This window comes from Triturus cristatus, chromosome 2_1 (genome assembly GCF_964204655.1).
Source record: "Triturus cristatus chromosome 2_1, aTriCri1.1, whole genome shotgun sequence".
In the NCBI taxonomy this organism is placed as follows: Eukaryota; Metazoa; Chordata; class Amphibia; order Caudata; family Salamandridae; genus Triturus; species Triturus cristatus.
In genome coordinates this window covers 928,915,328-928,943,230 of record NC_140581.1, presented here as the reverse complement: position 1 = coordinate 928,943,230, position 27,903 = coordinate 928,915,328, and the positions used below count along the sequence as shown (strand labels likewise).

At 49.5% G+C, this 27,903-nt stretch overlaps 1 protein-coding gene across 3 annotated transcripts in view; it reads left to right on the top strand.

The window, feature by feature from the left end:
• Positions 1-27,903, top strand: part of VPS13A (vacuolar protein sorting 13 homolog A) — a 2,314,464-nt gene that overhangs the window by 1,709,946 nt on the left and 576,615 nt on the right. For all 3 annotated transcript variants that reach the window (XM_085633365.1, XM_085633382.1, XM_085633374.1), the window contains one exon: positions 18,034-18,142. In XM_085633365.1, the coding sequence (XP_085489491.1) occupies positions 18,034-18,142 (109 nt within the window). The remainder of the gene's footprint in view (positions 1-18,033; positions 18,143-27,903) is intronic.

Sequence of the window (27,903 nt, the reverse complement as noted above, 5' to 3'; positions counted from 1 at the left end):
GTGACCACGTGGAACCAGGAAGGAACCAGGCGATGTCGTGAAGAGTTGCAGGTGAAGGTGAAGCTTGTCGCTGCAGCCAGGAGGACCAGGAAGCGTCGAGGACGACCAGGACCAGGAGGCGAGCTGTCCCACGAAGGCTCTTGCTGTCGGCGGCGGCGAAGTTGGACTAGGACTCACCAAGCCGTGGCAAGCGGAACCCACGAAGAACACAGGACTTGCTTCTGGTGCAGACCAGGAAGGTCTGGGGTGCTTCTTCTTTGCAGAGAAGCGGGAGCCAGTCTGGAGGAGCCAAACCAGCGCAGAAGATTTCAGGGAGCGTCGTCACAAAGGCCACTAGCCAGCGGGCAAGCAACCGGACAGACGCGGCAAGCAGGAAAATGCTGAAGGGCCCCACGCAGGACTCGTGGAGTGTGGGGGGCTGATCTTCGGTGCAGATGGTGCTTGGGGTTGGGGCTTCTCAATCCCCGGTGCACAACTTCGAGGGTACCTCAGAAGCTGCGCTGTAAGTTACTAGCCACTTTTCCCAGGTAGCCGGTCCCACGTCGCTCGTCGCCTCCACGGATCTCAGCTCTGCTGCAGATGTGGATGAGGGTCGGAGAAGTCTGGAAGTCAAGGCTCTGGTCGGGCTCTGCAGTCGGTTCCTCGTAGAACGGTCGCAAAGCAAAGGGTAGTCTCTTGATGGTGCCTGTTTGCACAGGGTAGCCACTCCTTGGCTACAAGGGAGATTCTTCAGTCTTCTTCTTTCGTCGAATGTCGAAGGTCCAGAGTTTCTGTTCAGTTTTGCAGGTTCAGGATAATCTAAAGTCTTGAGGCCCAACTCCCACTCTTATACTAATCTGGGGGGCTGGGATACCTGCTAGGTCACGCCTTATGGGTGGGACCTGGGAGGGGGTGGTTACACCCACTTCCCTTTGTCCAGTTTCGCGCTGGGGCTGGAGTGCCCCAGCGCCGGTTTGAACTGGACTATGCAAGGAACACCTTGTGTGCCCCAGGCATGTCTCATTCCTTTCAGCCCACCCTGCCCCAATACACTAAAGGCTGTCTGGGGAGGTGCTAGCACCTCCCCAAGCAGGAAACCTATTGTCCAGGCCTCCCTGGCTGGGATCACTCCCAGCTGCAGGAGGTCAGACTTGTGTCGTGGCAGCAGCATCCATTTTGTGATGCTGAGGCTTTGGTCAGAGGCTAACAGTTGAAGTATGATTTTAACATGTCTTTCCCTCTAGAAGGGGGGGATAATATTCTCATGTCCAGAAATGGCATGGGGGTATTATTCCCTAGTGTTTGACACCTTACACGACATGTTTTGATAAAGCCAAACCATAGTTACCATAACCGTCTAAGATTATAAGGCACTTTAAGAGTATATGGTAGGCTATATCATAGAACAGCTATAAGGACAAGGTTCCGAAAGCTGCAGACAGGCTCAGCTCATGCTAGAGCACCATCTCACATGTTACCAAGCACTCTGCCTCCAGGATTGTCAAGGCCTGCCATAGGAGTGACTGATAGGTACACATGTGTCTATATGTAAGTTAGGTATAGGAATACTACACCTTAGCAAGGGGTGATTACACGACCTTGCCCCAGCTGAGTGATCAGCCAGTTGTGTCTGATTGGAAGGCCAGACCAGGGGTGGCATAATACATGCTGCAGCCCCTGGGAGGCCTAGGGTACACCTATGCCCTGGGTACCTAGGGTACACTGTACAGGGTCCAATAAGGTGATCCTTACCAATTGGTTATGTACCTAGGGTACATGGAGTCCATTTTAAAGAGAGAGCAGACAGCCTGAGACCCTGAATGGCAGGATCTCAGGCCAACTAAGTCGAAAAACCAGCTAGACACTAGGCAAAAAGTTGGGGGTAACCATAGTCAGATATCCACCTTCCTACATAGTGTACACCTTGTATCAGTCCAAATAACCCTTATGGTGATTGGTTGTAAAGTCAACCTTATAGACCAGCTATCCTAGTGGTAGCATGGACAAGAGCAGTCTTAGGCTAAACTCTGAATGGCATGTGAAGCCAGCTGTTATACCATATGTAATCCCTTGAATACCAAATGAAAGGACACCACAACAGATATATATAAAAATAGAATGTATTTATTCTAGTCAAACCCTCAGCACTCTTTATGAGATTTGAGGTAAGTACAACACAGTCTTATTTAAGCATACATTAAGTCACACAGGTAAGTAATACAGTTAGGCCCTAGGGGCCACGCAAACCATATACTAAGTAAGTGGTGTAAGAACCACTGTCACGAACACAGGATAGGCCTAGGCCTAGGGAATCGCTGGGGCTACACTATACTACCAAAGGTTAGGAAGTGGGAGGCCCACGGGATTCAGGTGCAGAGTGGAAACACTCACGCGTAATGCGTACAAGTCGATAGAAATAATAGTTATTAGAAATTAACAGTTTTAGGACACTTCTGGAATAGCTAGGAGTTCGAGACTTGGAAACTAGACCCTAGGATAGTCAATACCCTTGTGAGCACCGGAGTACTCAAGTTACCTAGCCCACTGGCTGCGGGTGCATAGGTGTGAACTTGCGTCGGGTTTCGTCGTTGACTCCTATGGATGCCTGAAGGAAAGTTGCTGACAGGCAGTCAGTGAAGAGTGTCCAGTGGATCCCAAGGATGGAATCAAGAAGGAAGGATACCTGCAACCAGAAGGGACAGAGTCTAGGTCACCAGCCAGGAGCCGGGAGGTAACCAGGAAGGAACCAGGCGATGTCGTGCAGATGCAGGTGAAGAGGTGAAGCTTGTCGCAGCAGCCGCGGGTACCAGGAGACGTCGAGGACGACCAGGACCAGAAGGCGAGCTATCCCACGAAGGCTCTTGCTGTCGGCGGCGTCGATGTCGAGTTAGGACCCAACAAGCCTTGGCAAGCGGAACCCACGCAGAATGGAGGACTTGCTTCTGGTGCAGACCAGGAAGGTCTGGGGTGCTTCTCTTTCACAGAGGAGCGGGTGCCAGTCTGGAGGAGCCGGACCAGCAAGGTGAAATCAAAGGTTCGTCGTCGCAGAGATCACTAGCCAACGGGCCAGCAACCGGACAACACGTCGAGCAACTCGGGTGCAGAAGGGCCCCGCGCAGAACACGTGAAGTGTGGGGAGCTGATCTCCTTTGCAGATGGTGCTCGGGATGGGGGCTTCTCAATTCCCCAAGCACAGCCTCGAGGAAGCCTCAGAAGTCACGCTAGTCAGTTACTAGCCACTTTTCCCAAGTCGCCGGTCCCACGTCCCTCGTCGCCTCCACGGGTCTCAGCTTTGCTGTAGAGGTGGATCTGGTTCAGAGGTGTCTGGAAGTCTCGGCGCCAGTCAGTCTCTGCAGTCGTCCCTCGTAGGATCAGTCGCAAAGCAAGCAGCGGTTGCTGGATGGTGCCTGGTTGCCCAGGGTGGTCACTCCTTGGCCACAAGGGAGATTCTTCAGTCTTCTTCCTGAGGTCGAATGTCGAAGGTCCAGAGTTTCTGTTCAAGTTGCAGATTCAGGATAATCTAATTTCTGCAGGGCTCAGCTACCTACTGATATACTGGGTTAGTGGGCTGGGCTTCCTGCAAGGTCCCTCCTATGGGTGGGACCAGGAAGGGGAGTGGTTACACCCCCTTTCCTTTGTCCAGTTTCGCGCCAGAGCTGGGGCTGGAGTTCCCCAGCGCCGGTTTGAACTGGACTATGCATGGGACACCTTGTGTGCCCCAGGCAGTGTCTAGTTTCTTTCATCCCTCCCTGCCCCAATACAGTAAGTCCTGTCTGGGGTGGTGCTCGCACCTCCCAAGGCAGGAAACCTATTGTCCAAGCCTCCCTCGCTGGAAGGACTCCCAGCAGCAGGAGGTCAGACTTGTGTCTGTGGCAGCAGCATACATTTTGTGATGCTGGGGCTCTGGTTAACTTTAACCGGGTAAGTATGTTTCAACATGTCTTCTCCCTCTAGAAGGGAGGAATAATATCCTCATTGCCAGAAATGGTGTGGGGGTATTATTCCAAAGTGTTAGACACCTTACACGACATGTTTTGATAAAGCCAAACCATAGTTACCATAACCGTTTAAGATTATAAGGCACTTTAAGAGTATATGGTAGGCTATATCATAGAACAGCTATAAGGACATGGTTCCGAAAGCTGCAGACAGGCTCAGCTCATGCTAGAGCACCATCTCACATGTTACCAAGCACTCTGCCTCCAGGATTGTTAAGGCCTGCCATAGGAGTGGCTGATAGGTACACATGTGTCTATATACAAGGTAGGTATAGGAATACTACACCTAAGCAAGGGGTGATTACACAACCTTGCCCCAGCTGAGTGATCAGCCAGTTGTGTCATAATGGAAGGCCAGCCAGGGGTGGCATAATACATGCTGCAGCCCCTGGTAGGCCTAGGGTACACCTATTCCTTGGGTACCTAAGGTACACTATACAGGGGCCAATAAGGTGATCCTTACCAATTGGGTTATGCACCTAAAGTACATAGTATGAATTTTAGAGAGAGAACAGCTGGGCTGTGGGTCGGATTGGCAGGCCCACAGCCACATCTAAGTGGAAAACCAGTGAAGCAAAAGCAAAAAGTGGGGGTGAACATAGAAAGCAGACCCTACTCTCCTACAACGAGCACTTTCAGTTTACCGTGCTCCCCTTCGGCCTTACCAGTGCCCCTCGGGTGTTCACGAAAGTGATGGCGGTGGTCGCAGCTCATCTGCGCAGATTAGGGGTTCCAGTCTTCCCCTATCTCGACGACTGTTTGTTGAAGGCGGGCTCGCACCGGACAGTCGTCTCCCACCTCCAAGAGATATCTTTCACCTGTTTCTGCCTTCTTAAGGCTTCCTGATCAGCCTTCTCTTTTCAAGTCCCCTATTGTAAATAGATTCTTGAAAGTCATTACTCACATGTTTCCTCCTGTCCCCTTTGTGATGCCTCAGTGGGACTTGAATCTGGTGTTAACTTACCTAATGTGCGCTCCCTTTGAGCCACTTCATAACTGTCCTTTTCGTCTCCTGACTCTCAAGACTGCTTTCCTGGTTGCCATCACCTCTGCCAGAAGAGTGAATGAGCTCCAGGCCCTTTCCTCTAAACCTCCTTTCCTTTCTGTCCATCCGGACAAGGTTGTTCTAAGGACTCGTCCTTCTTTTCTTCCTAAGGTGGTTACTGCCTTTCACATCGGGCAGTCCATTACCTTGCCCACCTTCTTTCCGCCTCCGCATCCCTCGAAAGAGGAAGAGAGGCTCCACCGTCTGGACCCAAAACGTGCACTCTCCGTCTATCTGGACCGCACAAAACAATTCCGGGTGGACAACCAACTCTTTGTTGGCTACGTGGGCGCTAAGAAGGGGCGGGCAGTGCACAAGCGGACCATCTCTCGGTGGGTCGTTTTGTGCATTAAGGCCTGTTATTACTTGGCTAACAAGGATCCTCCTGTGGGGCTGAGGGCCTATTCCACTCGGGCCACAGCAGCTACTACTGCCTTGGGACGGGGAGTCCCTGTGCAGGACATTTGTCAGGCTGGAACGTGGGCCTCGCTGCACATGTTTGCCAAGCATTACTGCCTGGACAGCCAAGTCCGGAGAGACGGCTTCTTTGGCCGTTATGTTCTCCAGGACTTCCTGGTGTGATCTTGGTTTCGCAGACCCACCACCGGGGTTGGTATTGCTGGGGTATCTATTCTAAGGTAAGGAATCTAACTAACGTGTTTCTTTCAGATGCACAAGTTACTTACCTTCGGTAACGATATATCTGTAAGAAACATTAGTTAGTTAGATTCCTTACCGCCCCACCCATCCTCCCCGTTCTGTGAACCGATATCTAGGTTTAAGGTCATCCCTTGTAGGGCCCTAGTTTCATGGCACCAGTGTGGGTGTCTTGCATGGCTCTGCGTTCCTGGCTCGGAAAGCTATGTACAGAATTGACGTCAGCACGCGAGGGCGGCGTCTAAGTACTCCGACGTCATCCCAGCGATCACGACGCCGTTGACGGACGCGGATCCGCAGACGACGCTTACCGACGCGCAAGGGTATTGCTGATGAAAAATCTTTCTGGATCCAGCCTGACGCCTGGGGATATTCTAAGGTAAGGAATCTAACTAATGTTTCTTACAGATATGTCGTTACAGAAGGTAAGTAACTTGTGCTTCTGCACCATTGTGCCTTCTTGGGGCTTTAGTGGGACTGTCATCCTGCCTTGTCCGCTGCTTCCGGTGGGCCTTGCGCTCGGTTCTACCTCTTCTCCCTGTGGGGGGGGGGGATGGTCCCTGACTTCTGGACCCTCTTGCGGGCGCAGTTTGTCCCTGCGGTGCGTTGGACGATTCTTCCTGGGTGACCTTGAATTCCCCTTTTCGGCTTCTGCCTGCTTCTTGCTCCCGGCGCCGTCCTGTCTGGGATTGCCTTTGCTCTGCCTCTTCTCCTTGGAGTCTCTAGGATGCACTTCTCCTTTGGTGCTCCTTTCCTTGCCTTGGCCTTGAGCGGAGGTTTTGTTGCCTCATGTGGGCGTGGGGTGTTTGGCCTCTTTGCGCCTTGCCTTGTTTCCTCTGCTGAGTGAGGACAGGCTATTTTCTTATTCTCTTCTTCCCCCCCCCCACCCCACCCCTTGGTGTTGGTGGCCTCCTGCTGGCGGGGGGTTTCTCTTTGCCTGGGGGACGGGGCTCCTCGTCCTGTTTTCGGACTCGGCCCCCGTGCGGCCCTCTGTTGTGCCCAGGTGGGTTGGGTCCTCTCCCAGACCCTCCTTCCCCTTGGGTATCTATTCTACGTAAAGGAATCTGCGGCTAGTAGTCTCTATCTGATGTACGAGTTACTTACCTTCGGTAACGATGTATCTGGTAGAGACGATTCTAGCTGCAGATTCCTTCACGGCCCGCCCTTCCTCCCCGTTCTGAGAGGGCTTGTGATTTGGTCTTTTGCACTCGCTTCCCTGTGGGTGGCTGTGTCTTCTATGAGTACATTCTTTCCCTCTTTCTGTCAGGCTGTCCCTTTTTCCTCCCTGTTGTCACATGGGAGGATAGGTTTGTTGGTACTTCTGGCTTTTTGCGATCCTTGAGTTTGGGGTCTTTTGGCTGTGCCTCTGCCCTTGTTCCTGATGGGTGTTGTCAGACTCTGTGATGGGGATGTCTTGGAGATTTGATGTTCCATGTGTGTGTTCCCGACTGGTTCCCCTTCCTTGTCTTTGATTGGGGTTGTAGTCCTGTTGCATGTTATCGTGACATTTTTACATATGTCCCTTGTCTCCGTGGGGGGGGGGGGGGGGGGCTGACTCTGTACTGGCAGGGTTGCTGCTCTGTTCTTTATTCTTTCCTTGACTTTATGGTGTTGTTCCTCACCATTCCTTTTTCTTCTCTTTCACACTGTTCCTATACTCTCACAGTTTTGTCTGCTGGCTCCGTGTTGTGGCGCGGAAAAGTTCTCCGAAGAAAACTGACGTAGGCGCGCCGGGGTGGGACTTATGTGACCTCGCTGAAATCACGTACGTGGACGACGCCTGGGCGGAGTCGCGTGATGCCGTCCCCCCGGCGCGCAGGGATGCTGGGCAAAAAAAGTTTTCCCGGTCCAGTCTCACACCTGGGGTTAATTCTACGTGAAGGAATCTGCGGCTTGAATCGTCTCTACCAGATACATCGTTACCGAAGGTAAGTAACTCGTATGACAGGGTTCCTGAATGCCAGAGGGATCAGGCGGCACCTGGCAGATCATGAGTGGAATTGACATCCTAAAGTGATTTAGGGTGCCTTTCAACAGAGAATCCTGGCTAGGTATTTTCACCACTGTCAAGAACACACAATGTAAACAAATGTGTACGTTGGAGTTTCTGCAAGAACACTTGTTAGGAGACTCGTTCCGGACTCCTGTACCCTTCCTCTCTTGTCCTGGGTTCTGGAGATGATCTAGAATGACTGGCCCCAAGTCATCCTCGTGGTTCTGGACTGGATGAGAAGAGTATGACACATCGACCTTCTAGGCATGAGCATATGTCCTCCAAACAGTTCACAAGGACCTCCTGTCTCAGTAACGGTACATGGTCCTCCACCCGAATCTGCACATTCTACATTTACAAAGTCCCTCACGGCCTGGCCAGAGCGGAGTTGCAAAACCCAAGGAGGAGTATCAGCAGTGGGGCTGGCAATGGCCGGGGTTCAGGCACTGCAGATCGCTGGAGACATAAACGTGAACCCAGACGATGAGTAAGGGCAACAGGGTCTTCAAGTAGTCACTCCGGGAAAACGGCAGTGGAGACGAGGTCCCAGGCCTCTGCAACGTGGGGATCGGCAGTGGTCTTCCGGCATATTGCTCCTTGTCCTTCTTCTGCACTGGCCTCTGAAACGTGAACCTGGCAGCTACTCTTCCTCCTAGGGCTCCCTGATGCCCCCCATGCAGCTTAGTTGGTGCTGCCCACATCCCCCTATGATTTAGGCCTGGGCCGGGCCTAGTTTTTTGGAGTCGCAGACCATCTTGGGCCCTGCGGCTAGATGAACCATACACAATGCTTCAGTGCAGCCCAAGCAGAAAGAGGACAGCGACCCACGTTTCGCATGGTGGTAACTTGCCAGACACTACTGGGCTGCTTGTGCTGCTTCACACCATCGTTCTGCGCTGGAGGCAGGGTAAGGAGGCCCCTTTTTTAATGCAAGCACTTCTCTCCTGGAAGTGACCTGACACTTTATGCCAGGACAAGCTGGAAGATATCCTCATGGCAATTGAAGCCTCCCAGGTTTGCTTAGAAGTGAAGGTTGATGCTGTAGCCAAGGACATCAACCTGCTCCGTAATGAGCACAGGCAACTGTCTGAACTGGTCACAGTTGCGTATGGAGACTTCCTTGGCTGAACTCCAGCCTCAAACAACAGATTTCCAAAAACAACTGTGAGATCTCACAGAATGGGTCCATTTCCTTAAGCAATGGGCCGAAAATGCAGGAGACCGAGCCTTGCACAGAAATATGCGCATCATTGGCCTTCCCCAGGGCAGGGAGGGTTCCAACATGGTGAATAATTTGTAAATGTGGTTTGAGAATCTTATGACATCGTCGGACCTTACCCATTTGTTCTCCTTCTAAAAAGGCCATAGATTCCCTGCCAAACCACTTGACCACACCTCATCATACCTAAGCTCCTGCATCTCAAAGACTGCAACGCAATCCTTAGTATGACCCAACAAACAAACCAGATCTGTCGAGACAACCAGCACATTCTCATCTTCCCAGACTACACATGGGCGGTTTAATGCCAAAGTGCATTCTTTCTCGGGGTCAAGCGCAACTGCATGAAATGGGGCTCGAATACATGCTGCAGTTCCTCTCTAAATTGAAAGTGATCCGAAACAACAAAACCTTCTTCTATTCAGAGCCGTTTTAGGCCTAGGACTGGGTGGAGACATGGGCATCCTGTAGGAAAAGACCTCTTTCTGACATGATCACACCCTCTTCTAGCTCAGTGGTACTGATGCTTTTGATTGGAAGTGCACTGGGTCACTGTTAACCAGGCACAAGTTCTCTTTCCCCAAAACGATACAAATGTTGATTGTAACCCAGTTGGTGCATAGGAGCAATGTACGCTGTAGGAAGAGTACAACCAAGATGGCCAATCACTTCCTAACTATGAACCACAGTGTTGATGACCTTAAATGGACAGTTATAGAACAACTAAACTGCGAGAATGGCCTTTTTGAGAAAGAGCAACGATGGGTGTTCCGTCTAGGTACCCACATAACAGGCCTCAACGATGATATACCTTGGTCACAACTCACATAGTGCCATTGTCACTTATCAACGAGGACATCTGATCTGGTCTCCCTCCTTTTGTCTCTGAGGTTTTGATTTTTTGACCTTTGATCTCCTGACACCATGGTGCACGGAACTGAGTCCAACTCTGAGGATGGTGAGATATCCCAATACATTTAATTCTATTTTTTCAATATATTTTATTATAATATAAAAACCGGGGTCCTGCGAACTCGATCACCCAATGCACTACATGTAAAGAGTATTTATGAGTTTTTGCTCCCGCTCTTAATTAGCTTTTTCCAATCTAAAGGAGCACAAACTTGCTAGCGCTACAGGTGATACCTATCACTGTGGGCAGCAAGTTTATCATGTACATTGGCCGCTCCATTTGGGAACCGGAAGATTTCTTCTGACACCTAGTGTATATCGTTACCATGTTCTTTTTTGCTCCCGCTCTCAATAAACTTTCCCCAATCTCGAAGAGCTTAAACTTGCTACCACCTTGGGCAGTAAGTGCACATTGGCCGCTCCACTTGGGAACCGAAGAATGTCTTTTGACACCAAGTTAATACCGCTACCACGTTCTTTTCGAAGACGCACTTCCAGCAGTCCGTAACCAACACAGGTTAGCGCTCTAGTTTCAGCGTTAGCTCACAACCGGAAGCACCACTGCGTCACACCCCCGGTTGCTTGGTTGACAGGATCCAGGTGAAACCGTTTCCCGGTTTTCATCAATTACTGCCCGCATAAATAGAGTGCCTTCAGCATTCTCCCGCAGCACAGCGGAACCGCAGGATGGAGCTACATTGAGCTAGGGACTTTCACTGGGCACGTAAGTACGGCATAGCCGTCTCAGGGACCAGACACTTATTTTACTTCCAGTATAACCGGAAGGTAAAGGACTCTTTCTTTCTCCCGCCAGTATCAAGTGACCTCGTCCTATCCACCCGTTCTTGAGGTTCATGAGGCATTGCTTTCTCATATATATAAGTATGTATCATACTATACGCCATTTTTTCCTATTTTTTCCAATTTGCTCACCAATTGAGAGTATTACGATAGAGTGTGTGTTTTCCGGTTTTTGTGTGTGTGTCTTGTATTGTCTCCTTTTTTCCCCTAACAGGTCACTACACCTCTTTTGCGTTAAAGGATTATGGTTAAACAACACTAAATGTCACTTTGTGGCGAACTGCTTATTTTTGCAGGTACTACGTGTTTCGCTTCCTGGGGACACTCAGTTATCATATTTCCTTTTTCTTTCTTTCAGACACTGATTAAGGCATACCATTAGGTATTGTATATAAATGCTTTATTAACTGCATTTTCACAAACATTACTAGTCTCTATTTAGAGGAAACATAGTAAATATAGGAGGGATCTTTTTCTCGTCCTGACGAAGATGCCTTGTCGCATCGAAACATGTTGACTCATTAGGAGTATCCGCACATTACGCAGGACATCTCCGCACCACCTTTTTAATAGCACCAGCCTCCCTTGACCTACTAAAGTTTGTATGTCTAAGAGGCCAGGTCCTTTTTATAATTCACCCACCTACATGCACCCCAGACCCTCCCTCTTGCATCACACATAGCACTACATCATCAGTGCTCCCGCGTAGTCGCAGGTCGTAGCACCCCCGTCCCGCAGTGGGGCGGGAAGACCCCTAAGATGAAGCATGACACCAAGGGCCATTTTGGTGTGTGAGGAGTATTTAAACAAACACAGTGTGCGTCCAACCACTGTAGGATACACACCTTCCACTACCCATGATATCTGACAGCAGTTTCCCCCCCCACCCCCCCACCCACCCGTAACTGATTCTATGTGGAGGACGTATCCACCTACAATGCCCATGTAGGGCGTTACCTCTGCACTCCCCAATCGTGTTATTTATAGCCTTTAATATGCAGCCCGGCTTCCCCCCAGACCTAGGAAACGTCCACCCCCTGCCCTTGGGCCTACTTAGCACCAGAGCAGGCGGGAAATTAGATATTCAGGATGCCTGTTTCACTCACAGGCTAAGCAAAAACCAAAGGAAATGATGGACGGAGTGTTGAACATTGCAAGCACTCACCCCCAGTCAACTGATCTGGGTTTAATCCATCACCGTTCTTTAGCCCACTCTGCCACCCCAGTTCAGACATAGCCATATGCAAATCAGTCTGACCCTGTGCCTCATGGGAACAGTCCAGCCCGAACTGCCAAGCCATGTCTTCCCTGGACCGGAAACAAGCTTCCTAGGACCGGTTTCTGGCATTTCAGCCGTCTTCAGCCAGGCTTGCTTGAATCCAGTGGCAAAGTGAGCAAGGGACTCACGTCTGAGCATACCCTGCCAACTTATGGCGAACAAGCTATTCACACCGCTAGGATGTGCTAACTTGAAGTGAACAGCCAACTTAGAGTTTCACCATTTTGACTTTTGGGTGAGTGTTATGCCAACTCCTCACTGGAAGAGGTCATTTAGGGGTTGTAGTCATCTTAGGGGTAGGCAGCCTATTGTGATGAGATTTATTAAAGATTTGACACACATGCTCTCTCAAACCGTTTGAGACCACAGTGGGACCTTAACTTGGCCTTGATATTTTTTCATATGCATGACCTTTGAGCCAGTGCTGCATCTCCTGACTTTAAAGACAAATCTTTTAATTGTGATTATGTCAGCTTTTTGTTGAGGGCTTCAAGCGCTTTCAGTGCAACCACCTTAAATCAAATTTCTATCTGACATGTTGGTGCTGAGTACTCAAGTGACATTTTTGCCAAAATTTGTGACTGCCTGCCAATTTGGGCAATGCATGACTCTTCCAGCATTCATTCCTCCCCTTCACTCTTGAAAGAGGAGAACTCCATTTTGTAGACCCCAATTAGAAGTTAAGCTTTTTCATTGGTTATACCAAGGGCCATCGAGAGGACAATGAACTTTTTGTGGGTTTCTCTGGAGTAAAGAAAGGGAAGGCTATGCAGAAGGGTACTTTGTTGCGAAGGATAGTCTCTGCATTAAGAACTGCTGCTCGCTGGCCAAGAAGCATTATCCAGAAGGTCTGAGAGCCCATTCCACCAGGGCCAAGGACGCTACCACTGCGTTGGCATGCAGAGTGCCTGTCCTTGATATCTGCCAGACAGCGACGTAGGCACCAGTGCACAAATTCATGAAGCACTAATGCCTTTGAAAGCCAGGTCCGGTTGAAAGGGCATTTCACATATTTGGTCTGAGTCCACACAACAGATTTCCCGCCTGGGGAAGTTCTGCTTTGGTATCTATTCCAAGGTGACGCATCTGTAGTTGAAAGTATCCATCAGAATAATTTACTTATCTTCAGTAATGCTGTTTCTTGTGGATACTCTACTCAAAGATTCTTCACAGCCCGCCCACCTCGTCGTTCTGCGGCGGGGCCTCTTTCTAACATCTAAAAATTTCCAGAATTAGTATTTAGGAGGAAATGGGGTGTATTATATTTATTTATTTGAAGTTTTGTATAGCGCGAACATGACTCTAGCGTATATCAGAGCGCTTTACATAAGGGTTGTGGAAGACATAGGTAGATAGTTCCGTGAGAAAAGTAAGGCAATCTACATCAGGAGCAAAAATGTTAGCAAAAGACATAGGTAGATAGTTGCGGGAGAAAAGTGAGGCAGTATACATCCGGAAGAAAAATGACAAATTGGCGGGTGACATTGGGCCGTAACAGAGGCCAGGTAGTAGCTAAATCAGCTAAACAGGTTAAGCGACAAAAGGAGAAAAGCTTCTAGATCAGTGCAGTGTTCATCAGTAGAGCTTTCACTTCCCTTTTGAAGGCTACTGTTGAGGGAATCAGTCTTGTTTCCACAGGTAGGGAGTTCCAGATTCTCGGGGCAATGCCAGAGAATGTATGCTTGTAGGTTTTCAGTTTTTTTAATTTCTTCGGTTTCAGGAGCAGTTTGCTGGTGCTCCTTGAGGGCCGGGAGCCACCCGAAAGTTCTAGCTTATTAACAAGGTAGAGATGTGTATTGAAGTGTAGTGCTCTATGTGGCATACAAGCAATTTTTAACTGGATCTTTGCCACGAATGGAAGCCAATTGAGCGATTTCAGGTCCGGCGATGTGGTTGAATTTATTGGAACCAGTGACGAGTCTAGTCGCAGCATTCAGGGATGCTCTGAGGGTGGCTAAACTGAGTTTCAGAAGTCCGCAAAGAGTAGCACTGCCGTATTCAAGTTTTGAGATGACTAGTGCTTGCACCGCCGATTTGAAGTAATCTTGTGGATGGTAGAGTTTAAGTTTTATGAGGATGTTTAGTTGGAAGTTCGCACCATTGGTAGATGCTCTGATATGGTCTTACATGTTTAGGTTCTTATCTAGCACAACTCCCAGTTATTTTGTGGAGTCAATGATGTGTGGTGTGCAGTTGAGAGCGGTGAAGTTTGTTAGATATTTCACCACAGTGGGGATTTGCTTAGTAGGTGAGATGAGGAGGAATTCCGTTTTAAGGGCGTTTAGTTTGAGATGGTCAGGTTAGCCAATTTAAGGTTTTGAGTAGGGTACCGTTGAGTGACTTGATATCTTCAGTAGAAGATATTTTCATGTGCATTTGGGTGTCATACGCATACATGTGATATTGGATGTTGGAAGCTTTGAGGATTACTGTCAGAGGTTTAATGAAAAGGTTGAAGAGCGTGGGGGAGAGTGAGGACCCCAGCGTTCAGGGACTGGAGTTGGGTAGATTTTGATTGGATTTGACTCTTTGTGTTCTGTTGTTGAGAAAATAGGCAAACCATTTTAGGACAGTGCCTGAGAACCCCATCCTGCATTCCAAGAGGTTAAGTAGGTTGTCATGTTTGACCGTGTCAAATGCAGAGGAGAGATCGAGTAGTATTAGTAGACAAGCTTCATTCTGGTCCAGCAGAGGGAGAGCATCATCTACAATATGAGTGATGGCTGTTTCAGTGCTGTGGCCAGAGCGGGAGCCCTATTGGAATTGGTCGAGAAGTTGGAATTGCTCGATGTGTTTGTGCAGTTGTTCATGTACACATTTCTCGAGGAGTTTTGCCAGGGTAGGGATGTTTGTGATTGGTCAATAGTTATTCAGGTCTTCAGGGTCCGCTGTGGGTGTTTTGAGAATAGGGAGAACTAGGCGAGCCTTCAGGCCGTCCGGGATCTCACCTTGAAGAAGAGAAGCGTTGGTGATCTTGGACCAGATTGTGACGTGTGATTTGAAGGTTTCAAGGACGAGAGTGTGCTGAGGATGTCAGTGTCATTGAGGGGTGTGAATTGACTCCAAGAGGCATTGGTTTTGGGGGAGAGACAAGGCGGCGTGAGTAAGGAGAGGGTGAGAGTTTGATTAGAGCTGACTTAAGGTCATAATTGATCTTACTCGCCTTTTCACGGAAGACGTCAGCAACGGCATCACAGTTTGGCTGAGGGCAGGAGATGTGTGGGTATTGGCCCGAAGTGTTATTGGATTGTAACTTGATCAACTCAAATAGCCTTTTCGGGCGATTTTTGGCTTTGTCAAGTTGGGATTTGAAGAAGGTTGCTTTCACCGTTGTGATGAGTTTGTTGTATGGTGGTGTTGTGTGACCTCTCAGTGTAATGCACTTCCAATCCCTTTAGAACCACTCAGGATTTGTTTGGTAAACCATAGCTCAACCCTGGGTAGGTTTTAATCATCTGAGCCGTCAGGCTTACACAAAGGAACAAGCATAAAGCTTTTAAACAGCCATGAACAAATTAAAGTAGAAAGAAACTAAACACTCAAGAAAAGCAACTCTTGTTTACAAAAAATAGATTCCGTTTTTATGTATTTTTAGACTACAAAATGAAAAAGATCCACTGGAGTTTTCCAGAGATAAGGAATTTGAAGGTGTAGTAAATTGCAGCTTTCCACCTAGCCACGAACAAGCGTTTGCAATGTCATCGAATTTGACATTTATTAACTTTTTCAAAGAAAACGTTGTCAAGTTGGTTTGCGTTACTTGGAGATACTTTGGTGACCAACTTTTTCAGGGAGCCAGTCAAGGGAACCAGCAAAGTCCGAAGAAATAGTTACCTCAACAAGAAAAGCAGTCTCCAGTCGAGTTCCAGCCTATGTGGTCCCTTGCCATTGACTTCTATTGGAGTGGCCGTGATGCAATGGATACCGGATGCTGAAGATACTCTAAGATGCAGAAGATGCTGTTTCGTCTTCTTGGGGCTACTCCTTAGTCCACGGGCTTGATGAGGCGATTCTGGCCACAGTGGTAGACATCCTGCGAAGACCTCTTGCGCTTGGCAGAAGTTCAGTTGCCTGGGAAAGTGGTTCTCTACTTTTGACGGGAACATGTCTTCTGGGCAACCAAACTGCACTCCAATGACTCTCCGGGACCAGCAGACTCGAGAGCAACTTTTGAGCGTCGGGTCTTGGTCCCTTGGGCTTCATGCCGGCGAGGAGCGGCGATCTGGTGATCTAGACTAGCAACTCACCCCAGCAGGCTACCTCAGCTGTTGTGGCCCTGCGGTGTGAACAGGTGGTTTGCCAACGGACCCTTGGAGTCTTTTGCTTCAGCTGGGCTCAGGCGACGACGTCTCCACAAGCAGGACACAACAGGCACTGTCTTTCTCTTTGCTAGCAGCAGTTGCAGTCCACCTTAGTGAAGCCTCTTTTTGCTGGGTCCTTGGTGCAGTATGGCAGTCCTCCTTCGGTCCTCTTCTCCAGTCCAACGAGATCGGAGTTCTGGGTGCCCTTTAAATACCCACAAAATGCCTTCCGAGTAGGTCAGTCACTAGCCAATGGGCTACTATACCACCTGCCTTTTGATGACTACTTCCTGAGAAGTGTGGTATCTAGCTATCCCGGAAGTATCCATTCTGCCCACTTCCAACATGACAGAATCCTTTTAGTGTGCAGAACTCCATATCCTAACCCAGAAGTTTGCCTACCAAGGTGGTACATGCCCCAGAAAAGTTGAACACCCAAGTGGCTTCCTCTCTCTGTCCCTAGTGCCAGCATATCTGCCTAAACAATAGAGCAGTCCATCTTCTAAGTGTTGCCCATTTGCCTTTCAATGGTGGCTTCCCCTTTCTAGGCTAACACCCGGGTGGCTCACTGCCAGGAAGAGAAAAAACTACTCCCCCATGCAGGCTTTTATTGTGTCCTTTCCTGGAAGTAGTTTGCTCATCTCCCAAGATGGGTAAAAAGCTGTCCTGGGGACAGACCCTGTGTGCAACCGTAAACAGGTACAGGAGACTTTAGGCAGCAAAGCTGACATTTTTCAAAAGTTGCATGCAGCAACAAGTTCCATAAATTCCGATTTGAATATCAAATCAAGCTTTTTGTAATGAATTTTTTGATACCTTACAGTACTGACTTTACTAGTCCCTGTCAGAAGTTAGAAGGGCCTGAGGTGTCAGCCTGTAACTCTGCACTCACCTCTGGGGCTCCTAGCCTTCTTCATAGTAAATATGACAAACTTTTGGGGTGACAATACAAAAAGAGACAATCCTTACAGTATTCAACAATTGTTCATGCTTCGCTTATGAGTACATGTAAAGAGGAAAGAACTGAGGCCAGGGTACAGAGGTGGCACTTAAATGCGGCTCCGCTCCATCACTTCTGGGAAGGTATGAACTAAACATGGTGGCAAGGTTGGGGTACTGCATGGAAAAAGATCTTATGGATCCAGTCTGGTGCTTGGGGAATAGTCTAAGATAAGTTACCAAACTAAAGTAATGTGTTCATTTTGCTCCTGTGATTTCTATCTTTACTGTTAGTCTTTAGCCATCCTGCATTGTGAGATCTCCAAGTGTGTGTTGGGAAGGAATTACCACTGCAAATCTGGAACCGGTTTCTTTTGTGCACCTTCTTATTTCTTGATTGTATTAAATGCTTTTATATTTTTCTGTTTTGCCACAGTGGTACAAATCCCTCTTGGGAAGTATGGCACAAGTTAACGACGATTGCCCAATCAGGTCTGAGGCCCACGGACCTTAAAGAGATATTGATAACTATTGTCACGGGTGCTGAGTCTTTTTGCTCTGTACTGTGTTTTTGCCAAATTCACAAAGCTTTGTCTGTGAATTAGGTTGTAATTCACTCAGCTTGTTTTAGTCAGTCTCGAGTACTTACAGAAAATGCTTTGTAGTTAAGGTTCTGATATTCAGGTGTAGTTTACTCATTATAAGTGCATAAAATACAACTTCTCACTTTCTGTGATGCACGTCCTATGCGGAGAGCATATGAACAGCAAAGTCTTCTTGGCATTTCTGGGGCTAGCAAACACAGTTGTGAAAATCACGACTTTAAATTTGTCAGTCCATGAACTGTAATTAAACCTATTGCGAAAGTATACACTTTAAAATATAACCATGTGATTTTTATATTGAATAGGTATTTCAAGGTCTTGATACAAGAAATGGATTTTAAAGTAGACCTTGGGTTTCTCTACGCACATGCAGATCTCTTAACTCAAGCAGGAGATGCACCCAAAGACCAAGAGGTCAGATTCACCACATCTGTATTACACAGTCATTCTATGCATGTATCTAAACAGCTCTACAATAACATCTGTTGTGTATGTTTGCTACATATATAGCTAATGTGTGCTGTATGTTCAAACCTAATTGTAACAAAAGGTAGGTCAGATAACATTCATTCTCCGGTATTGTTTCTTTCATCGATTCACATGCTTGAATCTTCCCCGTCGTCATGGTGGAAGTCCTATGTGTAAGAAAGTGGCTCTGTATATACTGCACCAAAGTAAGGTTCAGTGTGCACATTCCCCAGAGGTTTGGCAGAGGCTAATGTTAGATATAACCTTACTCTCTAAAGTGGTAGCTTAGTCGAGCAGTAAGGCAGTATCAGAGGACAGTGTAAAGCATTTGTTGTACACACTCAGTCAGCAAATGGCCTCACACACTCAAGAACTGAACTCTAGGCCAATTGTTTTGTATATAAAAATATATAGTTGTTTTATTTTAGAGCCACAAGTAGGTATCAAAATACTTTCTCAGAATGAAATGCTGTAGTTGTATACTTTCAATAAGCAATATACTTTTAAATGCAATAGTTACAGTTGTTGCAATAGGCAACACAATTCAAACACAATTATAACATTGAGCTCAATGGGAGTTTTTAAGCAAATGCAATTTCAATTACTTTGCGTGTGATTTTCTTACTCAGGGTTGGATCCTGGATTCCACCCTGGTGCATTTCCTGTAAACAGTTGAAATAAATCGTTTTTGTTACACAGGCAATTTTTAAGGAATATTTGTATGTTTCAAAAATCGACACTTTGAAGAATTTCTGGCAAAAACTAGGCAATGTTATCCTATGGAGGAAAATCAAGTTATCGGTAAGTACTGTTGTAATTACTTTTCAGGGTCAGTGCTGGGCACCGAGATCCAGCACTGGGATCTCTCCTGATAACAGGTGAGTAATTTCGTTTTCGTTATTGGGCTGATTTTTAGTGAATATTTTAAAGTTTCAAAACTCAACTCTTAGAAGAATTTCCAAGTGAATCCAGTCAATGTTACCCTATGGAGAAAAAGTGAGTTATCGGCTTTCAGGTAAGTACTCGACTAGCAGAGTTAAGGTTCTGGGCATAGACTCGGCGGTCTCCCAGGGTCAGGTAGGTACAGTTGTTACACCCTCAGCGGCACCGGGGCAGCCGGGTGCAGATCGAGTTAGGCCCAATGTTAGCCTATGGCGGGCAGGGGGCCTTTGGTTGGTGGCTGCTAGCAGGCAGGCCACGCGGCTGTGGGAGCTGGGCTCCTGGTCACTCACACAGGGCAAGTGGGTAAGTAAGATAGGATAGAGGTTGCACTTCCAGGGGCAATCGGGCGGCTGGGTGCAGGGTGCTTTTGAGCCGTCGGGCGCTCAAAGTATTTCAATGGAGAAGCTACCAGATGAACGAAGGCTGCAAGCTCGGGGACGGACATTCTTCAGGGGCGACCACCACTTCGAAAGGTAAGTTGGGAAGCTGTAGGTTAGGTAGGCACCCAGGAGCTGGGCACAGGGGGCCGCAGGGCGCTGGGTGCAGGGGTGTCTATTCGCGTCGGGAAATCTTACCCTCTGCTGGTCGCGGTTGGAGAGGTCCCTGGTTCTGAGGCTGCAGGCGTCGTCAGGAGCATCGAGGAAGGTCCTTGGGTGCTGGATTCTTGGTCACAGTTGCCGGGGGGACGTCCTCGTGGTCTTTGTCCACTCAGGCACAGGCCGAGCTTGGCGGGTGAAGAGTGTGCAGGAGCCACGGTTCCTGGCTGTCACCAGGGGTTTGTTGCTTGCTTTGAGCAGAACCACTGCTCGTGGGAGTCCCAGTCTTTTTAGATGAGCAAGGCAGTCAGGTCCTCCGGGGTTTTCGAGGTTGCTGACTCCTGGAGACACTGGGGTTTAGCAGGAGCAGGTTCGAGGTTCGACAGGCCTGTAGGGTTGGGGCCAAGTCAGTTGGTGTCGTCCTCTTGTTAGCAGCTGCACGGCAGATCTTCTTTCTTCTTGTTCTTCTTGCTTGTTTTGGATTCGGGATCTGAGGAGGGAAGGTGCAGGGTGCCCCTAAATACTAAATTTAGGGACGTTACAGGTAGGTAGAGGTCAGGGACCAATGGGTCCCTTCCCTGGGGTGGGTACACCCCCTATCCTGCCACTCTCCAGTGGGAGGGGGGCAGGAGCCTAGTCCTGATTGGGTAGGGCTCCCCATCCTCAAGATGGCGAGAGCCCGGTGTTGTGCTTCACCTCGCCTCCCCCACCTGAGGGGTGGGGTTGGCAGAGGCTGGCACTCCCCCTTTACTCACTTAGGTTTTCCCGCCGATCTTCCCGCCAGAGTGGGGTCAGAACCGGTAGGGGCCAGTTGCTGAGTACAGCAAGTGGCCTGGAGAAACTCACAAAGGCGGCATGCCTTTGAAACTTCCCTGCCCATCCTGGGGGAGGAGACCTAGCACCTCGCCCAGGACGTGCATTGTTGCAGACCCATGAGAGCGGATGGCTTTCTACCCAGGGGTCCAGCAACATGTCTGCTGGGTGGCAGCCTAGGCAGCCTCTCAGTCAGGATGCTGGTTATTGGTTAGATTCAGGGGGCATCTCTAAGATACCCTCTGTCGTGCATTTTACATTAAATCCCACACTGGCATCTGTGTGGGTTTAATGTGCTGAGAAGTTTGATATCAAACTTCTTAGTCTTCAATGCAGCCATCATGGTGCTGTGGAGTTCGTGATGACGACCTCCCAGCACCATATACTCTTAATGGCAGCACTGCACTTACAGTCCCCAGGAATGGACCTGGGTACTGTAGGGGTACAGGGCTCATGCACCTGTACCCACACCACTGGCGTAGGGCACCCAGCGAGAGGGGTGACTGAGGTATGCCAGGGCAATGTGTTTTGTGGGCATGGCACACAGGGATGTGTGCCATGTCGACTCTCTGTTTTGTTCTGCACCAAGACACTCAGCCTGCAAAGGCAATGTGTGTGTGTCAGGGTACAGGGCCTCTAAGGGTGGTACAATATATGCTGCAGCCCTTAGGGGCCTTCTCTGGTCACAGGGCCCTGGGTACCCAGGGTACCATTTACCAGGGGCTGACATGTGGCCAGAGAGGCAAATTGGGTTTAGGCTTCAATGCATTTTTAGGGAAGGAATACAGGCCCTGGGTACCTGATGGGCAGGAGCCCAGGGCACACTCAGTCAAGTACATCAGCAATTCAGCAAAAAGTGTGGGCATACCATGCAAGAAAGATGGCACTTTCTCACACCATGTTAACCGAAAATCTGAAAGAAACAGTTAGTTATAGATTTCTTACCTTAGAATTACACCCAGGCGTCAGACTGGATCCGGAAAGTTTTTCATCAGCAGTACACCTGCGTGTCGGAAGGTAGCGTTGGTTGACTCCGCGTCCGTCGTTGGCATCGTGGTCGCTGGGATGACGTCGCCGAAGCTACTTGGATGCCACCCTCGTCACTGATGTCCGTTATTTCTTTTTCCGCGCCAGCAAGAGCAGATCTGGAGAGAGCGGTACCCCCCCTCACTTTTTGACTGACTTTTTTGTAACTTTTGTTGACTTCTTTTCGAGTCTTACATCGACTTCTGGTGCACGAGGGATGCACGATTTTAAGGCCTGCGGTTCCTGTACTCGACTGATGTCGGTGACTGATCTGCACCACATGTGCCTCTACTGCCTGGAGCGCGACCACGACCCCAAGTCGTGCTCCGACTGCCGAACCATGGCCCCGAAATCTTTGCGGGAGCAGTCCCGATAGCTACACGAGGCCAGGCAGTCGGTTCCACGTTGTTCGAGGTCCCGGTCTCGTGGGAGGTCGAGGAACCGATCGTGAAGCCATCATCACTCCTCATCTAAGTTTTCGCACTCTGGGTCAGGTAAGTCAAAGCACAAGAAGAAGTCGAAGAAGCATTGTCGCTCTTCGACTTCCCCTCATCCGTCGGCCGACGTGACGAAGGGTGTGGGTGGTGCCCCTCCCGTGGCTCCACGTGCGGAGCCTTCAGGGCCCTAGGCCTTCGACGCCGGCGGCTCTGGCCTGGGCACCACAGGGCCCCCTTGGATCCAGGGCTGGATCCGGATCGGACCTCCAGCTGGCATCAACCCCGGCTTCCACCCCGATGTGGATACGGAGCCGGACCGGTGTCGCCCGATGCGGGATCCGGTGCCGATGGGTACTTTTGTGCTTGCATTCCACCCTGGCCATTTTCATTCAGTTTGGCAGCCAGAGGAGGGTGAGGAAGACTGGGAGGGGTCTGAGGACCCTCTCACTGCCCAGTTGGAGTACAATCCGGACTGGAGAGAGGTCCTGGGGGATGCCAGTGGTCTGGACACCTGACCAGACCTTGGCATGTGGTCTCCTCCTACCGTGGCTACGGAGGAGAGAACGTCTTACGCAGTGGTGTTGCATAGGGCGGCTGAGGCCCTACACCTCGAGCTACCTACTCCGGCAGTCAGGACTAACCTCCTGACAGAGGTGGTTCAACCAGCAGCGAGCTCTTCGGAGCCCCTGCTGCCGTTTAATGAAGCCCTCACGGACATCCTTTTGGGCACCTGGTCCAGGCCCAACACAGGGGTTCCTGTGGATAGGATGGTTGACCAATGACCCCACTTTCCTCTCCCAACACCCCTCCCCCGAGAGCTTGGTAGTCCAAGCCTCAACATCTCAAAGAGCATTCCCTACCGCACCACCAGACAGCGAATCCAAGAAGCTGGAAAGCTTCGGAAGAAGTTGTTTGCTTCCTCCAGCTTAGGGCTGTGGTCTGTGAACATCACATGCGTCTTGGGCCATTATTCAGACTCCATGTGTGATACGGTGGCGCAAGTGCTGCCTCAGTGTCCGGAGAAGGCCTGGGCCGTGCTCTCCCGTGTTGTTCCCGAGGGGAGGGACGCAGCAAAGTTCGCCATGCACGGTGGATTAGACACTGCCGACACACTGGGTAGGACCATTTCAACGTCGTTGGCGCTACGCCATCACGCCTGGTTGAGAACGACTGGCTTTTCCGGGGATGTCCAGAACACTTTGATGGACATGCCCTTGGATGGCTTTCCCCTCTCGTGTAAAAAGGCAGACAGTGCGCTAGAGCGCATCAAGGACTCTCGGACTACGGCCAAGTCCTTGGGCCTCTCCTCCACAAACCCTGAACGGTCTGCCTTTCGTGGCCACGGAAGGGGTGCCCCAACATGTTCCTTTCAGAGCCACAGGCCAGCTCAAGCTGTTCAACCTCAGCGCGGCCGGGGACATGGGAACCACTGACGTGGCTCTGGGGGCCAGCGGGCGGGTCAGTCCACCTCCGCACCCTCTGCGGCAGCCTCCAAACCCTCCTAGTCCGACCTTTCAGGCCCATTGAACGCCAGTGGGCGGCAGGATCCGCCATCACCTCCTCCACTGGCGTACCATCACATCAGACAGGTGGGTTTTTCAGATAGTCCAAAGGGGCTATTCCAGACTATCCCTCCAGCCATACCACCCAGTCGCATGTTGGGGGATCATCTGGCCCTTCTCCAACAGGAAGTTACTGCTCTTTTGGCCAAGGGACCCATCGAGCGCTTTCCTGTCCCAGAAGTAGGTTGTGGTCGCTATTCCCACTACTTTCTGGGACCCAAGAAGGACAAGCGCCTGCGTCCTATCTTGGATCTCAGGGACGACAACCGCTTCCCTGGAAGGAAAAGTTCAAAATGTTGACTCTGGCTCAGGTCTTGTCTTCCCTGGAGACTGGATGGTAGCGTTGGACTTGCAGGACACTTATTTTTACATCCCCGTCATGCCGGCCCACCAACGTTAGCTGCGGTTCACGGTAGGCCACAAGCACTTTCAGTTTACCGTGCTCCCCTTTGGTCTTACCAGCGCCCCTCTGGTGATCAAGAAAGTGATGGCGGTGGTCGCAGCTCATCTGCGCAGATCAGGGGTTCCAGTCTTCCCTTATCTCGACGACTGGTTGTTGAAGGCGGGCTTCGCCCAGGCAGTTGTCTCCCACCTCCAGACTAGGGTCGACCTCCTGCATTCGCTGGGGTTCTCCATCAATGTGCCGAAGTCACACCTGACCCCATCTCAGAAGCTCCTCTTCATCGGAGCGGTTCTGGACACGACGCAGTTTCGGGTTTATCCTCCCGAACAGCGAGTATGGGATATTCAGGCTATGATTCCGATCTTTCAGCCTCTATCCTGGGTTTCGGTCAGGATGACCCTGAGGCTGCTGGGCCTCATGACCACCTGCATCCTGCCGGTCGATCATGCCAGGTGGCATATGCGGTCTCTGCAGTGGGACCTGAAGTTCCAGTGGGCGCAGCATCAGAGGAATCTGTCTGATTGCGTCCAGATCTCGGAGGGCACTTCACAACAATTGCAGTGGGGACTCACGAACCAGGATTGGATCAACGGCAGATCCCTCTCCCTTCCCCAACCAGAACACACAGTGGTGACAGACGTATCCCTTCTGGGATGGGGCGGCCACATGGGGGAGGCGGAGATCAGTGGCCTCTGGTCTCCGAAGGAGTCCGAGCTCCACATCAACCTTCTGGATCTTCAGGCGATCCGTCTTGCACTGAATGCATTCCTTCCCTCTGTCCAGGGAAGAGTAGTGCAGGTGTTCACAGACAACACCACCACCACCATGTGGTAGTGCAACAAAGAAGACGGGGTGGGGTCGTGGACCCTATGTCAGGAGGCCCTCCGTCTCTGGACATAGCTGGAACATCAGGGCATATCCTTGGTGGTTCAACACCTGGCAGGTTCCTCAACGCCAGGGCGGATGAACTCCGCCGCCTGTGCATGATGAATCATGAATGGCGACTTCACTTGGAGGTGGTGCAAGGTCTCTTTCAACAGTGGGGAGACCCTTGATTAGATCTATTCGCCACCGTACAGCCCCATGTAGTGATGAAAATGGATGCCTCCTTAGAAGGCTGGGGAGCTCATTTGCAGGACTTTTAAATTCACAGAAAATGGACTGTTCAGGAGACTTTGTCACCCTAAACCATCTGGAGTTGAAAGCGGTCTTCCTAGACCTTCAGCCTTTCCTTCCCAGGCTCCTCAACTCACCAGTCTTGGTGAGAACAGACAACACAACAGCCATGTTTTACCTCACCAAACATGGAGGGACACGACCACAGGTTCTGTCAGCGCAAGGAAAATAGATATGGGAATGTTTACTGGCCAACAACATCACTTTGAAAATAGAGCATGTCCGAGGGGTGCAAAATGAATGGGCGGACACCCTAAGCAGGACTAGCAAACAGTGCAATGAGTGGGAACCCAACCAACAGCAGCTAATGCAGGTTCTCGGCTTTGGGGTTCTCCAATCCGGGATCATTTCGCTACTCGTCACTACAAGAAATGCAACTTGTAATCCAGCAGGTACAGGTGAAACGCATTCCACTTAGCATGGACAGGGATGTTCGTGTACGAATTCCCTCCATTCCCACTCATTCCCAAGGTAATCCACAAGATGAAGAGGAAAGCTTTTTCCGTCTCATACTCATAGCCACAGCTTGGTCAAGGCAGTATTGGTTCACCGAGCTTCTTTGCTTATCAGGGTGCCCACACATTCTGTTGCAAACATTAGAGGATCTTCTGTTGATGAACGAGGGGCAAGTTGTGCATCCACAGATTCATTTGCTCCACACTTTACCAGCTTGGCTCTTAACGACAATGAGGTCGGAACTCGATTGCAAATGGAATCTTCGAAACGCTTGTGCTGCATCCTTAGCTAAATGTTGCTCTGCACAGTAGAACAGGTTTTGCTCATGATGTGCTTCTCAGTCTTTCCATCCTCTTATATACTCCAGATCAGATTCTCCCTTATCTGCTGCAGCTAGCGAAATCAGGATTCACTCACTTGTCTATTGAAGTTAATCCGCCGGCTAACTCCAGATGCAGGAGGCCTTCTGGACAACTGTCATTGTGGCCCAATAGACGGTTTAGAGAGTTCATGAAGGGCCTTTTTTGGGTCTACCCTCTGGTACAGCCTCCTCCTATGGATTTGCAGCTAAACATAGTCTTATCTCAGCTCATGAGAGCTCCTTTCGGACCAATCGAGAAGGCTAGCTTGAAATTTCTCTCTTGGAAAGTAGCTTTTCTTTTAGCCCTCACTTCCGCAGGAAGAATAAGTAAGATCCAAGCCTTCGCAATTCAAGAACCATATCTGCAATTTCCTGATGAAAGTCATCCTCCAAACTGAAATGAGCCCATCATTTTACTGACATTCTTCTGTAAACCGTTTTCGCCAGGGGAGAGAGCCTTGCATTCTCTCAATGTCAGATGCTGTCTGAAGTTCTACCTCAAGAGAACAAGAACTTTACGAAAATCTGACCAACTCCTGATTTCTTTCACCTCACCAAGGAAAGGACAAGCTTTGTCACAAGCAAGTATTGCTCATTGGATGTCTGCGACCATCACCTTCTGCCATGAGAAGGCCGTAAAACCACTGTATGCGAAGGTGAACGCACATTCTACGCGTAAGGTCTCCACTTCTACAGCCTTGTTCGCAGGAGTGTTGTTAACTGACATCTGCCCGGGCAGCTGCGTGGGTTAATGCCCAAACCTTTACGAAACACTACTCCCTGTATTCCTGAAGAAAAGCGGATCTGGCAGTTGGACAAACTGCACTGATTTTCATAAGGGACACAGCACTTGCATCTTGTTCATATGCATTACTGTGTATGCCTCTCCACTCTCTTCTACCTTTATTACATCTTTGTCCGGTAATGCTTCTCGTATTCCTGTGTTGGATGCACTTTTATGACTTTATTATTACGGTATTTCTACTTTTTATCATAGTGGGATGGTTTGCCTTACCTGCCACTGTTGTTCACTTGGTACTGCATACTTGTCTGATTCAAGCATGTGAATCTATGAAAGATACAATACTGGAGACAAAATAAGTTACCTGTTCACTGTGGTTCTCCAGTATAGATATCTTTCATCGATTCACATGTGACCCTCCCTCTTGCCCGTTAAGACTCTCCTTATTATAACTCAGTTTTTTCCTGTACTACACTCGTGCTGGAATCTGAGATGTGGTGGCCCTGCAGGGGATGAGTGCTTCAGGGTTGCGGCTCTGGAAGGTTGAAGTTTGGATTTTTTAAAACAATGTAAATTGTCTACCAATGTCTATTTTTTTCAATGGGGTTTTGATGCTAATGCTTTAACATTGCTTATAGTGCTTTTACCTTGGGACTCCCACCATGACTACAGGGAAGATTAAAGCATGTGAATCTATGAAAGATACCAATACTGGAGAACCACAGTGTACAGGTAAATGACTTGTTTTTTCAGGTCACTGTTGTATTTCACTGATCAAGTCTCTCCTTTAGTTGGATTGTTTTCATTTGAAGATATCTGAAAGAGACACGTTAGTGATAGATTCCTTACCTTAGAATATCCCCAGGCGTCAGCTTGGATCCCGAAAGTTTTCGGCAGCAGTACCCCTGCGCGTCGCTAGGCGTTGTCGTATGGCTCCGCGTACATCGCTGGCGTCGTAGATGCCGAGAGGACGTTGTCTGACCTACTTAGACGCGCCCACGCGTGCTGACGTCAGTTCTCTCTTTTTTTCCGCGCCAGCAGCGCAGATCCGAGAGAGAGCGGTACCCCTAGTTAAAAGTTTTAACTTGGTTTCTGAGAACTTGTTTCTCTTGTTTTGTCGAGTACTCGACTTCTGGTGCAGTAGGGATGCCCGGGTTTAAGTCCTGTGGGGCCTGCCGTCGGAACATGTCGGTAGCGGACCCGGACTACGTGTGTCTCTTATGCTTGGGGCACGCCCATGACCCCGAGGCGTG